Source organism: Vigna unguiculata, chromosome 5 (genome assembly GCF_004118075.2).
Source record: "Vigna unguiculata cultivar IT97K-499-35 chromosome 5, ASM411807v1, whole genome shotgun sequence".
Taxonomy (NCBI): domain Eukaryota; kingdom Viridiplantae; phylum Streptophyta; class Magnoliopsida; order Fabales; family Fabaceae; genus Vigna; species Vigna unguiculata.
This window is the reverse complement of record NC_040283.1, coordinates 30,749,292-30,764,514: the sequence shown is the minus strand read 5'-3', so window position 1 is coordinate 30,764,514 and position 15,223 is coordinate 30,749,292. Positions and strand designations below refer to the sequence as shown.

Here is a 15,223-nt window from a genome sequence, read left to right as displayed (position 1 = left end):
TAACCATCTTAAATTTCTGAATTATGTTAAGCAATTAATTTTTTATTTTTAATTATGATCAATTTAAATTTAGAATAACAGTTTTAATATCATTTTAATTTTGGAAGGAAATTAAATGTTCTTTAAACTTTCAATTGCGTTACAAAGTGGGGAGTAAAACTATCCTACAAGGGGAGTGGTGTTATATATTCTGGTTCACAGTAACAGCTTTAATAACCATCTTAAATTTCTGAATTATGTTAAGCAATTAATGTTTTATTTTTAATTATGACCAATTTAAATTTAGAATAACAATTTTAACATCGTTTTACTTTTGAAAGTAAATAAAATGTTCTTTAAACTTTCAACAACGTTACAAAGTGGGGAGTAAAAGTTTCCAAAATGGGGAGTGGTGTTATATATTCTGGTTCACAGTACCAGGTTTAATAACCATCTGAAATTTCTGAATTTTGTTAACCAATTAAATATTTTATTTTTAATTATGACCAATTTAAATTTAGAATAACAGTTTTAATATCATTTTAATTTTGGAAGGAAATTAAATGTTCTTTAAACTTTCAATTGCGTTACAAAGTGGGGAGTAAAACTATCCTACAAGGGGAGTGGTGTTATATATTCTGGTTCACAGTAACAGCTTTAATAATCATCTTAAATTTCTGAATTATGTTAAGCAATTAATTTTTAATTTTATTATGACCAATCCAAAATACGAAAAACAGTGTTAAGAACAACTTTTATTTTATGTAGGAAATAAATTGTTCTTTAAAGTATCAATTACGTTATCAAGTGGGGAGTACAAGTACTGAAATTGGAGAGTGAAGGGAAATGAAGTGGGGTGTTGTGTTATATAATTTGGTTCTACCACTCAATAAACCAAAAAATATTACTGCTGCGCAAAATAAATGCAAAACATCTAAATACCTGCAACATACATTTTCAAACACAAAAACACATAACAGAATCATGGACATACTTTGTCCTGTAAAATCAATCCAAAACAAACATTCTTAAATAACTCTAAATGAAATAGCAATGGTGTTTTCAAATTAACAAAATCAACCAATTTGCAGTGATTTCAACTTCTTCTTTCCATAAACAGAATATGGTGTTTTTGTGGCAACACTCTTGAATCGCATCCTAGGTCGGGCCTTCATACGGTCATACATATTGCTTTGTTGTACACCATCATCTTTTTCAACACTCATTACAGATGCACGTGGATCAATGAAAACATCATCACCAACTTCATCTCGGACCTCATCCTTCGGCTGTTGACCTTTCCAATTTGCAACCAACTCATCCAATGCAGACATAGATTGTTCCAAATCAGCTATCTCTACTTCATGATGTTGTACCAAACGCTCTAGCTCTTCCTTGTCCTTCAAATCTTGGGTTTTGTATTCAGTGCCGAAATGTTCAAATGCTTCTCTTACAATAGCATGATCAAGTTCTTCCTTTGACACCGCCATATCAACAATAGCCTACACAACAAAACACATGTCTGAGTTCAATAAAACCTTACAGATTTCAAACATAACTAATGTAGTTAAACACGTCCAAACCATGTCGTAATCAAACGCAGTCTTCATGACCTTGTCACCCACGCTCACATTCATCCAATACAACAATCGTGGGAACAAGTTCATCTTACACTTGAACGTTGATTGGCAAACAACCAAATGATCAAATGACCATAACTGAAAACAAAAATCATTAATAAAATCAATTTATGGAAAATAAAAACCATATGTAAACAACATTACAAAAAATAAATGAATTTACCTCAAGCAAATACGCGCATCCAACCACATAAAACTCAAATCGACTTGGTTCGTTCTACAACGCCAACGAAGCACTACACAAGCTAAACACCAAATACTCATACACTAATGTACCCCAATTATATTTCCCAATATTTTTCATGTCATCAACAACTTTAAAAATAACGGGAAAAACACAACCCTTTTTACTTGCAAGCAAGAACTCTGATATTCCTAACACAACATATAGCTTGCAAAATAATTCAACATCACCAACATCATCATCAAATTTCATCAAAAAATCATATATGAACTTAACATCAACTCTTTGACGCCCAAAAGTATTCCACGTCTCACTCTCCACAACTTCCTCATTTAAATCAATTTTTTCACCGACCACCCTCAATCCTAACCCTAAACAAATGTCTAATAAACTAAAGTCCACCACTTCACCACCAACATCAAAACCACCCATTCTTTCAACCCATTTACTACATAACTGAGATAAAACGTTTCTACTTATCTTCAATGATTGCTTTAACATCGCAAACCACCAAAACGGGGTGCTTGCAATATACTCCTTTTGTGCCACAGTTAACTTTTCGTTCAAAGCACCAATAAACTTCGCTTTACAGCAATGACGAAAATACATATCTGTAAAAAATCATAATGTTACGACTTTCACAAATATTATATACATTAAATGAACAATTATTTGACCACCTCAATCAATTATTTCAACACCCAAACTGCCCTGTTTTGTACACTGATAAAATCAAAAGCAGCAATAAACCCAAATGGAAATTTCACTTTACTCAACCAAAACCTCAATACATGATTGGGAAACCCTACAGATAAGTAAAATGGAATTCAAATCGCACACTTTCTGCCATATAAGCGGTTATTAAAAAATCAACCATTAACAAATACATTTTTTCTAGAAAAAGGTTTCTACTCACCGTGCTCGTTTCTACCCATCGTGCTCGTTGTTGTGTGCCGGAAATCTTCGATTTGTGGAAGCCCTAGTGGCCGTCTTCTGAAAATAGCACTAACCCTGAATACTACGCCATCGATGAGTTCTGGTCAGACACCTGTTCTCCGGCAACGCCTTCCTCTGCCTCTACTCCGACTTTCTATCTCAAGCGAACTCCGATCGCCTTTCTCTCTCCCTCTCTCACCAAAACTACCAAATTTTGCATTTTGTGTTACTTTCTCTCTCCATTTCTGTTTATTCGAACATAACCTCCGCGCACGTGACCATGGCTTCTGTTTGATTTAAAAAAAGTAAAAAAAGAGAAAAAAAGGGTGCCACGTCACCCATGTCAAAATTGAGTTCGAATTTTATGCTCGAATATCATTTTCGTTAATGCATGCTACTGTTGCATACAATTCTCACTTGTTGTTGCCCTATTTGAAGAAAATAAAAGAACGGTCAAACAACCAAGACGTTGGGTTGTTTTTATTTTTCTTTGTTTTTAAAGTATTAACTGAAATATTTAATTTTAAATATTAATAGAAAAGATTAAAGATGTTAATTATAGACAAAAAGATAAGATTTTAGGAAAGGAGATATATTAGTTTTAGGGTTTCTAAGATGTGAGACAAAGATGAGAGGGAGAGAAGAGTTGGAGAAACATGGAGAGTGAAAGAGGAGGTTGCGGGAGAAATGCTTAGTAAAGAACCAACTCCAGGTAGGGGAAGCCAACCTTCTCTTCTTCTCTTGTTTTCTTGTTGTTTGTTTGATGAATGAAACAGGAAAAATATGCATGTGTAGGGGAAGCTACATTTTATTTTTGTTCTCCTTGCTTTCTTGCTTGATCTTGATGTTCGCTATGTGTGATGCTAGCCATGGATGCATGTGTTTTATTGCTTTCACGTTGAGATTAAGTGCATAGCACAGTTTCTGGTTTCGGTTTACGCCGCACGTATGCTTTGGTTGGGGTCTGTTTCTTTTGTTTGTTGGTGTAGCCACACTTTTATTCTAAAGCCATAAATTTCTCTTTCTTTTCTTCTTTTGCTTGGGTGTTTATGGAGGACCTTAAGTGGGAATGGACTTGTTATATGTTGTGCAGAGGTTTCTTTCAGGGTTCATTACTTTTTTCCGCATCATAATGATAATTGCATAGGGTTGGTTTCCTTTCGTTTATCTCTAAGCTTGGTTTGTTGTGGGTGTAGTTTTGGTTGCATGCATGAGTTGATTGGTGGTTTTAAGTTAGTGTGTGTAGCCTTTATCACATTGTTTCTTATCATTTTATTTTGGTACAGTATATTAGTTGGTAAAGATCATGGACCATATACATACAAGGTTAAATCGTTTTCCTTTTAAGCTTTTGGGTTTCATGCGAAGAAAGTTGCAGTGTTGGAATGGGTCTCCATAGTGTTTTGGTTCCATGTTTAATTGTCTAATGGAAACCACAACCACATATAAATTTAATCTCTATGTCTTAATCTTTGAGTGCAAACCACGTAATCATAATGTAAGGAAATATATTACTATCACATTCTACCTTTCGGGATGTTGCATGATGAGGTAGTCTAGTTGTTTATTCTCTTTCTTCATCTTTTGAAATCCATGTGGCATTGGTTCCAGCATTTACGTTTCACGTTTCTTTCTTCTTCTTAGCCATAATTCTCTCTCTTTCTTTTGGTAATTTGACTTTAGCATGGTAGGGCCGTTTTTGTTTTCCTTTTATTTTACAAATCAAGATTTGGTTTGTTGGTAGAAAACCATGGTGCAGCCTTCACGTAATGCAATATTGTTTTATTTCATTGGTTTATGTATACCACACGTAAATGAGGTCCATTTGCTTTTGGTTTTCTTCAACCACGTGAATGCATGGATTTTTTTGGTTAAGGCAATTAATCTTTTTATGGGACATTTATTTTTTTTTACGTTAGCTAATTTGTAGTGCAACCGTGCAGCCATCCTATTTCATTCTTTAAAAACTTTTGGTTTTTCTTATGATTAACGTTAAAGGTTAAGAACATGGCCAACTTACCTTTTTGGTTCAATCTTTAATGCATGCAAACCACGCGTTTCTATCTTTTGCCAGTTATAAGAGAGTATATTTAAAGCTTCAAGACTTTTGAGTTGGTTTAGTATGCATGACATATGGGTTGCGTTAGTGTTCCATTGACCTAAGTCTTCTTTTCTTTAGCTTTGTTCCACAAACTTTATAGCTTGTTTATTTTTTTTGGATATCTATGACTCACTTGTGGCTTTTATGAATTTATATTGCATGTTCAAAATCATGTATGACAACTTTTGGTTCTATTTAAATTCTCATACTTTTTGTTTGGTGCTTTTTATTTTGGTTTTATTAATTGTGTTATATTTCAATGTGTTGGTGACCATTGATGAGATGAGTGTGTGGTTTGGCTTTACTTTTGGACTTATATAGTATGATGGTTATTTTATTAATAATGAGTTATATAGCCATAGTTGCAATGTCAATGCTATGTCTTTTGCTTGGCTATATGTAATATTCAAGTTGTATGGTTGTACAAGTAAAATGGTGGCTTTGTGCTTTAGCTATTTGATGATTCTTCTGGTTTGGAAACCACTCGTTGGATTTGTTGTATGAATGTATTGTTTGATAAGTTGATGGGTTTATGTTATGGAACTTTATTTTCCATGCATGATGTGATGATGTGTATTTTGTTGGTAATATGGAATCTCATGTGATGCATGTTGGGAGTGTTTTTCCTTACTTGAAGACTCTTGTTGGAATTAAGTGTTGTATAAGGTTTTTCGTACCTAGGAACCAAGTGAAGACCCTTTCTCTTGTGTGAATCAGTGGAAAGGGTCTTATTCGCCTGCGTGAAGTAGTGGTAGAGGATTAGTTCGAGTGTTGTACCCTCTTGCCTGTGTGAAGCAGTGGGGAGGGGAAAATGGTTCACCTTATTTCGGCTCGTTGTGAGTATAGTGCCCGATGTGCGATGCATCGACGTTTTTACTCATAATTCCTTGAGGAATAAGGGAGACAGTCTGGCTGCGATAGTGGGACACATCGAACCATTTGTTTTAGGAAACTAGATGTTGTTGTGGGGTGAGAGGCCGTGGAAAACCAAAGCTTAATTATGATCACTATGTGTGAAGATTTAGATGAATGTGATGTTATGATTGGATTTCAAGGGTGGTGTGTTCAAACCAAAGATTGATTGTGATCATAGTGCTTCAGTGTTTTATTTACGAAATTATTTTATATATCATTGTTTATGGTTACCTTACCCCTATTTGTTTGTGTGTTTCATGAATGTGCGATGATCGTATAACGTGTGTGTTATATGGGAACAGATGATAATGCATATGTTTTTGGCATGGAGTAGATCGACGAGAGGCTGTGATGAACTCGGGAGTTTTTATAAATATTTAGTTATTTTTAATCAAATACTGAAAATTATGTAATTTTCTTTTGTTGCAATTATTATTGGAAGTTTTTTTGACAAGCTAACATTTTGAACTACGTAATTTAAATTAAATTATAAGTTTTTTTATTAGTACATTTTCCATAATAATCATTTTCCGTTAAACGCAATAATTTTCTAACTTTCCATGACATCCCAAAATTGGGGTGTTACAATGGTGATGATGGCAGAATGAGCAGGAAACAACATCTGCTTTCAACCTTATCCTATGTCTCGAGGTTGGAAGGGACAGAGAAAAAGAGAGCAGAACAAAGAGGGAGGAAGACACCAACAAAAGAAAAAAAACTGCCTCACTTCTCCACCCACGGGTTCAGGGGATTACACATTCAGGAAGAGAACACAGTGAGGGGGATTTGACAACCAGAAGGTAGCGAAGCCGTGATTGATGCAGTGGATTTCATCTTCAAGGTAAGTGTCTTTAGCGGCTTAACTTCTGTTAGCTTTGTCTAATGATGATGCTTATGAATGTATGCGTTGAGATTGGTTTGAATTAAGCATTGTTGTTATTTTGTTTACTTCCTTCCACACTCATCACAACATCATTTTTTCTTATGTCCTTCATTCATCTCATCTTCATTTCCCTTTATTCCACAATCCACGAATACACCTTCTCTATCTTTTTTCCTCCTCCCAAGCCCCATCGCCAACTCACGTCCAACACTATCATCGATCACACCTATATTCATCTCCTCCAACCTTCTTCCAATTAAACCACCGTCCCTCAATTATCACCTTCATCTCTCACCTGCATAAAATCAAAGAATAGATACCCAAGCAACCCCCAAACATTCACGTACCATCTTCCGCAATTATTTCCACCCAAATGCAAATCTGAAACAGAGAAAGGGAGAAGCGATAATCACTGGTGGCATTATCGTCGACGCGTCTAGATACAAATGGCGACGATGAGGAGGTACAATGCCGAAATAGGCACAATGTGCTAGCTGCGAAGCGCGCGAACCCTAGACTAAGAAGAAACCCTCACGTAGGGAAGGGGGTTGACACTATTAGTGACACGCACTGGTTGCGACAGCAGCGACATTAACGGTAGTGGTGGCAAGCGTTGCGTCGACGCACTTTGGTCGCGGCAGCAACGACATTCATGGTGGTGGTTGCAGGCGCAACATCGACGACATTTTCAAGAGCAGCGGATGCCTCTAATTTCATGAGGAAGGAGAGGTAGAGTCAAGAACCTCGATCGCAGTTGCAGCGGCACTAGAAATGGCATGGAAGTTGTCCACGTGAGATGGTGGAAGATGATGAAGGATTATCTTGTTCCTTTTTAAGATTATTGAATATGGTATGAGTTGATTAAGAAAGCTAAGTGAAATTCCCACTGGACATTAAGATAGCAAGCTATCTAGATGTGAAGGTTCCTTTCACAAAGCTCAAGAGAAGAAGATGATGGATTGATTCAAAATAAAAAGGAAATGGAAAGCACATAAACCATAAAAAACCAAGAACAATTAAAGGAAGAAGAAAACATAAAATGAAAAGGAAAGAAATGGTAAAAATGTGAGAAGCACGCCACTACAAGGCTAGGCTAGAAGCCATGGCAACCTTGAAGATGAGTGGATATGTGTCGCCACTTGCTATGCAAGATAAGGCTTAAAAGTATTCACTCCCAAGGGAGGAAACTCTCACAAATGGTTAAGGCACAAGAGTGTTTTTACTTCAAAATCTTCAACCCTTTTACATGTCTAGGAGCACCCCTTATATAGAAGAGTTTAGGGGCCTCTAAGCAAATAAAAGATACCTAAGGATGTCTATACAAAAACCTAACCCTAGCTTCTAGAAACTAGGTCAAATAAGGTTACAAAAATGAGAGACAAAAGAGCTAACTATGATGTGTGCAAGGCTAATTTCGTTCTAGCACAAAAGGAGACAAAAAATATGTCTCATATGTCTCCAAAAAGTGGCCAAAGTGTGCTAAAAACAAAGGAGACCAAAGTGACACACGTACACTTGCTTCATGCCTTTTACTTTATGCTTTATGCCTTTGCTTTACTCTCTCCTCCACATCATTTATGTTCCCCAATCACCATGCACCACCTAGCATTGATTTCTTACTCCTAATTAACCTACAAAGCAAATAAACATAGATTAGCATGTTGGCTTAAGTCAAGTCAACTATAGTCAACAAGTGAAACCTAGTCAAAGGTCAACAAGTCAACTAAAGTTGATTCAACTAAGTCAACTTTGAGAATCAAAAATAACAAACACAAATGAAAGGGATGAAGGATTAGTGAACTTCCTTTCTAAAATTGCTTATTCTTCTTAAGCATGTGCCTCCATCCTTAGTTGGGGTCAATCCTTCATCATCCTCCCCTTCTTGGAGAGAATTTGACCACAAATTCTTTAAGCCTTTGTAGATGGAGCTTGACTTAATTTGGGGGAGGTTTTGCGCCTCCCTTTTATGAGCTATTGTTCCATCCTTTCTAAGGGTACTACCCCTAGCTTTGGTTAGGCCATCCCTCTTTTCTAGACCATTCTTCATCTCATGCTTGCGCATTGGGTCTTCCTTTTGAGCCTTGCAAGAGAAGGAAGAATGGTGATGTCCATTGATGGATATAATGATTGTCATAGTAATATGTCTACTGACGGACATATTAAGGATGTTGCTGAAGTTGATGAAGAAATTAAAGATTCTCACAAAAACATATCTACTGATGGATATGTTGATGATGCGCAATGTGAATATAAAGTTGTACCCGTTTATGAGGATATGAGTACAAATGATCATTTTCAAGAGCAAAGTTGTGAGGATAATACAATGGAGGAACTAAGTGTAGTTGAAGAGCCAACAGTATTCGAAGATGCATCTGAAGCATTTACTATTGCAACTGACTTGGTTAATGATGAAACAGTAGATCATCAGTAATCCTCATAATCTCATCTTCTGAGCAAAAATTTTCACCTGGTGTTGTTGACTCTACAACCTTGTAATGCGTTTTTATTTTGAGCTCACCCTTTCTGTGTGTGTTTGGCGATGATCATGTAACTCGTTACATGGGAGCAGATGTTGATGTAGGTGAGCACGTGGATACTTAGAGTCGGAGTGGGGTTAGCATGGGAATTTTTACATGGAATTATTTTATGGATTATTTTTGTACTCAGTTACTAAAAATTGTTTTATATTTGTAGGCGTTGAACGCATTTATGGATTTTGTCTTTTAGTGCTTTTAATAAAGTTTGAAATTTTCCCGCATTTTGGGAAAGAGCTTTGGTTATTAAATGCGTTTTATTTTATTTAAAATAGTAATATCCGACCGAGATGTTATAATAGGCATAACATTTCAATTATAGAGGAACATCTTCATAAATATCATTATAGGAAGCGAAAAACATAAAAACCCATAAATCCTATAATTAGGGTTCATCAAAAAATATCCTAAATTCTTAATTAGGGTTTTATCTTATTAGGGAAACATCATCACATAACTGGAGAATCATAAATCCTACAACACATGCTTTGATACCACATATAAAATAGTTAAGAATCTTTAAGATTTAAGATTCTCACACAATAAAATATAATAGAGCACTAATCCATAAGAGATCATGTGAGTATGCATTCTTCAATTTGTAACTTGTGTGCTCTCTAACCACAATTTCCCAATATATCTCTTTTCCTTTCTTTTCTCCTCTCACACGCTCTTGATGAGTTACTATGAAAAAATCTTATGGCTAGAGACAAAACTCCAATTCCTTTTATAAACCAACGTCCATCAAGTTGGTTTTTATTTTATCTTTATTTTATTTTATTATCATTTCTCATAATAACCAATAGGCCCTTATATTTTATTGAATCATAATTGGGCCTATCATAATATTTTAAATGAGTCACATAATAGACTTAATTTGTCAATTAACTCTAACATGCTTATAATAGGGTAGTTCATTCTACTACGTAGATGTCTCCTTTGAGGTAATATATAGTTTTAGTCCTTTAACTCCATTAGATTTGTTACCTTTACCTAATAATGATTCTATGACTATCAAAGATGAACTAGCCAAAGCTAATTTTTTCAAGAACTTGTATAAAAAGGTAAAGGCTCGAATAGAAAAAAAAGATGGAAAAGTTAGCCTTTAAAGCTAACCAAGGGAGGAAGAAGAGACAAGAAAGGTTCCAGCGCCTCAAGACGGTTCTTGACGAGATCGACAGTTGGTTGGATCAAGCCCGAGAAATAGATCGGGTTTGTGACAACGAACGTGCTTGGTTCACTTTAGGAAGAAGAGATTTCCTTCTAAAAAGAAAAACTTTTACCAGGGGGAGATGAACCATTTCAAGTTCTTAAAAGAATAAATGACAATGCTTACGTTGTTGATGTACCAGAAGATTATGGGGTAAACTTCAAGAAAGAGGGAATAATAGAGGATTATCCCTAGATTTCATACAAAAAAACTTGATGAGCCTTTATAATTAAATGACCTATATATGATAAGGACAATGAGCAAGAGATTGGAAAAACAAATTTATTCAAAGTTCACAATGTTACAAGTAACTAGAAATTCAAAGGATATGAAGAGTATAGCTTGGAGCACATTTGGAGAATAGTTCTTAGGAAAATTAGTTTATGGTTCTTTGTTTTTGGACTTTGGGCTTTCTTTTAGAAATTAATTTATGTTTCTATGTTTTTGAGCTTTAGACTTTCTTTTATAAATTAGTTATGTTTTTATGTTTTTGGGCTTGGACTTTTTTTTAGGGTTTTTAGGTTTTCTTAAACTTATGTGCTTAAATATAGAGGTACCAAAACTAGTGCAGGAAAGAGTTTTGGCCGCAGTTATTTTTGTCATTTTGTCGTGGTACCAAAATCGAGGCATATTAAGGGGAGGTAAAAAGGGTTAACTTTTGGCTTCGGTTGTGAACTGAAGTCAAAAATTCCATATTCTGCTTCGGTTCAACAAACAATAAAGACCATATGTGTGGCTATTTGGCTTTAGTCAAGGGTGGAACCGAGACCATATGTCAACTAATTTAGTAACTTATTTTAATTTAGATGATGTTTTTAGCTTCAGTTTTCTTATAAACCGGGGCCAAACATCCTTACTTTAGCCATACAACTGCAAGGATGGGAAAACATACAAAGTTAGCCCCCTAGCTTTTACTGCTTTAGATGTCTCTAATTGCACCACTTATCCAACCTTATACCTTTACAATGAAAGCAAAATACTAAGCGCACAAAAAGTTAACTTGAGAATTAACACCGTCCATTCTAAGCTGAATTAGCTATAATGATCTTATTGTGCACAAAATTCAAAATCCACATTGAGCATAATAAATACACCAACATCCATTTCATAAAGCTCATAAAATTTTCCCTACATTGATCATTAATTGCGACATACTACTATTTCCCGATAGTTATGCATAAAATACCAAATAAACTACAATATTTAGGGGAATTAAGAAACTAATATTCAAAGAGCTTGAAAAACTAACCACTTTAAAAAGAGCCCAACATCCATATATTTACATTTGACACTCAAATACCGTTTTTGTGATGCTTAAAATTTTGTCAAAACTTCTTGAGGAATATAAAGAGTCGTCTTGTCATACAAATGATTATTTGGTCGTCTTCCATTAGCATCCCTGATTCAAGAAGGATCAAGCCACTCAAAATTGTTGGCCATTTCTACTTCCTTCTTAGTCATATCCAATGCCATTGAATCATCGACAAACTTGACTTGTTTGCCAGAATTTAGCTAGGAGCCAAACTTCGATCTAGCATCACGACTACGCTTTACCTGTGAAGCAAGTCATCCCTGGGTTTCTAGTCTAACAACATCATTATTGATTACAATCTTACAAAAACATAAGAGATAATAAAAAAATAGCATAACAAAAAGCTAAACAAACAAAAACCTTAACAAAACACAAAACAACAACCCAAATCGCAATAATATTATACAAAACGCAAAAAAAAGGGGGAAAACACAACATTTTTCGCGTCTTCAGCTAGCCACCATGTAGGGAGAGTGTGGAAGAGCGACGACGGTTGGCACGAGAGGTGCAATAAAGAGAACGATGTGGATGAGAAGAAGAGAAAGAATAATACTACACTCATGAATTTGAACCCTAATTAAACGTTATGGCATCAGTTCCTCACCACCTGAGGCCAAAAAACACGCTTCCAATGGCATTTTTGAAATATTAACCAACTTTTATGCTTCAGGACTGTAAAATCGATGTATATAAGGCCTTTTGGCACTGATTATTGAGGAATCGAAGCAGAAGACAATGTGCTGCTTCAGTTATTAAGTGAACCGAGGCAAAAAAGTTGGCAAAAATTACAAAAATGCCATTGTGTCGTTGTATACTTTGGTTTTGCAAAAATCGAAGCATATAACGCGATGTAGATCCCCCAAACTGAACTAGTGAAAAAGCTAATGTAAACACTTTTGAGTCATATTATATGCCTTTGCATTATTTGAGAGAAGATTCTCTTGGTTCTTGGTTTAGAACTCCAATTCTTATAAAAAACTAACATCTTTATGACGAATCTTTACTTAACTTATCAATCTGCTAGATTGTATCATCCCTATCCCAGTCTTATTTCAAGTTATTATCTGATTTATTTTTGTTATACTTATCGAAGATTCAAATTAAAAAAACAATCATACTTTTTTCTATATAGAATCATATCAGGAGATGAAACATGTTGTGAGACACTTATGGGAGATAAACTACAACTGTGTTTATCTTTACCTAATTGCATAAGACAAACTCGATAATGTAGAGATAATATAAAAAAAATCTTAATTACCCATAGATTATTTCTCACGAAATTTTTGAACAAATAAAAAGTATATTTCCCACATTATTTCCCACAATTTTTTGATGGGTAAAAAGTGTATTTCCTATGCATTGTTTCTCATTTTTTTTTTCTTGGATAAGAAATGTACTTTTCATTTTTCTTGGATAAGAAATGTACTTTTCATGTATTAGTTTTACACAATTTTTTTTTTCATGTGTAAAATGTGTATTTTTCATATATTATTTTTCACGTACTTTTTTATGAGTAAAACATATTTTTCATAGATTTATTTTTTCATAGATAAAAAATATATTTTTCATTAAATATTTTCTATTATTTTTTTTTTAAAATAATTATAAGTTTTTCAAGAATGTAAACGTGAAAAATCTAAATAATAACATGTAATCGTCTGCAAAAGACTTTTAAGCAGAAAATGCCAAAATAAAATTGTGGGAAATTAAACTTCCCACGGATTCCTTTTGCAAAAAAACTCATTACAGAAATTCCCTCCTTCACACAAAATTTCGCGTTTTGATAAATCTCATCTCGATCGAACCTCAGCTCTCGAGCATTCGCGAAATCAAAGTCCTAATGTTGTCTCGCCCAGAAGCTCTGTCATCATCGTGCCCTCATGCTGTCGAACAATTGTGCGTCATCGCAGTGGCCTCTGCACACTGCCTGCGTTATCAAGCCTTATAGTCGCCGATGCTGGTATGTATGTTGTGTGTTTTTGCAAATTGGTTCTTGAAAGTTTTTGTATTGTTTTTTTGATTATAATGTTCAATATCACTTTCTGTTAGAAGGGTTTAGGGTTTCAGAGTCGCCATTTTGTTTTCTTAACAATGTCGTTTCACACTTCACTTTGCACCACTCACAATGAACTCCGACACTATATGATGTCTTTTCTAGACATCCTCAACACTGATTCGACCAATACTTCAAAATATCGTCCAACACGGTATGCTATTTTGATCCTTCACAGAACTTGGTTTTCGATTAGATTGATATCCATCGTGTAGTTAGCACACAAGTCTTCTGGAAGCTTCCACTGTAAGGAAAGTCCATTCTACCATTGACCAAATAGCAGTTGTTGCTCATTTGTTAGAGATGATGTGTTAGGATTTGAACCATGAATTCAATGGTCCTTTTAGGCCCAAAGATGGTCCACAAATTTTCTCATTCTTTGATTATTTTACGAGAGATTATGTAGCCATCCGTTTGATGGTGGTAGATTTGAATGCATTGAGGAGACTTTGAAAATACTAGGATTAGATTGTGATTCCATTGTGGATGTAACCAAAAGCAGTTTTCACTTAGAAAAGGGTCCTTGGGGTTCTCCGGGAAGATGGTCCCGGTCTTGATGCGAGGTTGGTTTTGGGTCAGTTGCATGTAAAGCCGTTTGGGCTTCTTGTGATGAAAGTTCTCTTTGAAATTTTGGAAAACATAACTTTTTGAGAATATTTGTAAGATTTGATTTTTAAATTATTAAACTATTTATATATGTTTTCTTTTTAATTATGAAGGACCTACGAATTTAGACTATAAAATTCTGATTTTTAATGTAGAAGTTATTGCATTTAGACATGGTCCAATTAAGCATGATTGAGAGAGGAAGAATCTATTACCGAACTAAACATGTGTAGAGGATAAAGACTATGAGACTCATATCCAATGTCAATTATATGTCCCAAATTCTGGTACTGTAAATAAACAAAATTTTTGGTAAACAAGATAATATTATCAATGTAACCAGTGAAATGACTTAAGGATAATAAATAAAGAGAGCTATAGACATAATGAATATAATTAATAGATAAAGAAGGAAGGAGATGAATAGTACTAATAACACCACGTGAGGAGTCCTTAAAGCCATTGACCATGATAACAAAAGGTAATAACAACCAGTAGGCAGAGATGAGAGAAAAAATATTTATTATCCTGTGACATGTGAGTCTACAGCCCCAGAGCCAAGAAAGTTTGAGTAAGTAAGTTGAACAAAAGATGTATTTGTGTGTGCAGAAGTAGAAGTAGTGGAACCAAAGTTTTGGAGTATCCTCGTGCCATTTGAAATATTCGATGAAGAGAGTAAGCTGACCCGAATTATCAAATGAAGTGTTGCAAGGGAGCAACTTGGGCAACTGAAGCATATGAAGAAGGAGAATCATGTAAGGCATAACACTTGATGAATTCTTTGACCGAGCCTATGACAATTGTTCACACTGGTGTGTCCTTTGTCTAACTTCATCATGCTGAGATAGCGATGGAGAAGAGGCCGTA

General features: G+C 34.9%; 1 protein-coding gene across 1 annotated transcript; it reads right to left on the bottom strand.

Annotated features, from left to right (window-relative positions):
- Positions 1–1,055: 1,055 nt before the first annotated feature.
- Positions 1,056–2,738, bottom strand: LOC114184598. Its single transcript, XM_028071915.1, has 5 exons — positions 2,720–2,738; positions 1,957–2,414; positions 1,783–1,836; positions 1,563–1,697; positions 1,056–1,481 (listed from the first exon to the last, which is right to left on the bottom strand). Exons 1-5 carry the CDS (start codon positions 2,736–2,738, stop codon positions 1,056–1,058), a joined length of 1,092 nt encoding a protein of 363 aa, XP_027927716.1.
- Between the last annotated feature and the right edge of the window lie 12,485 nt (positions 2,739–15,223).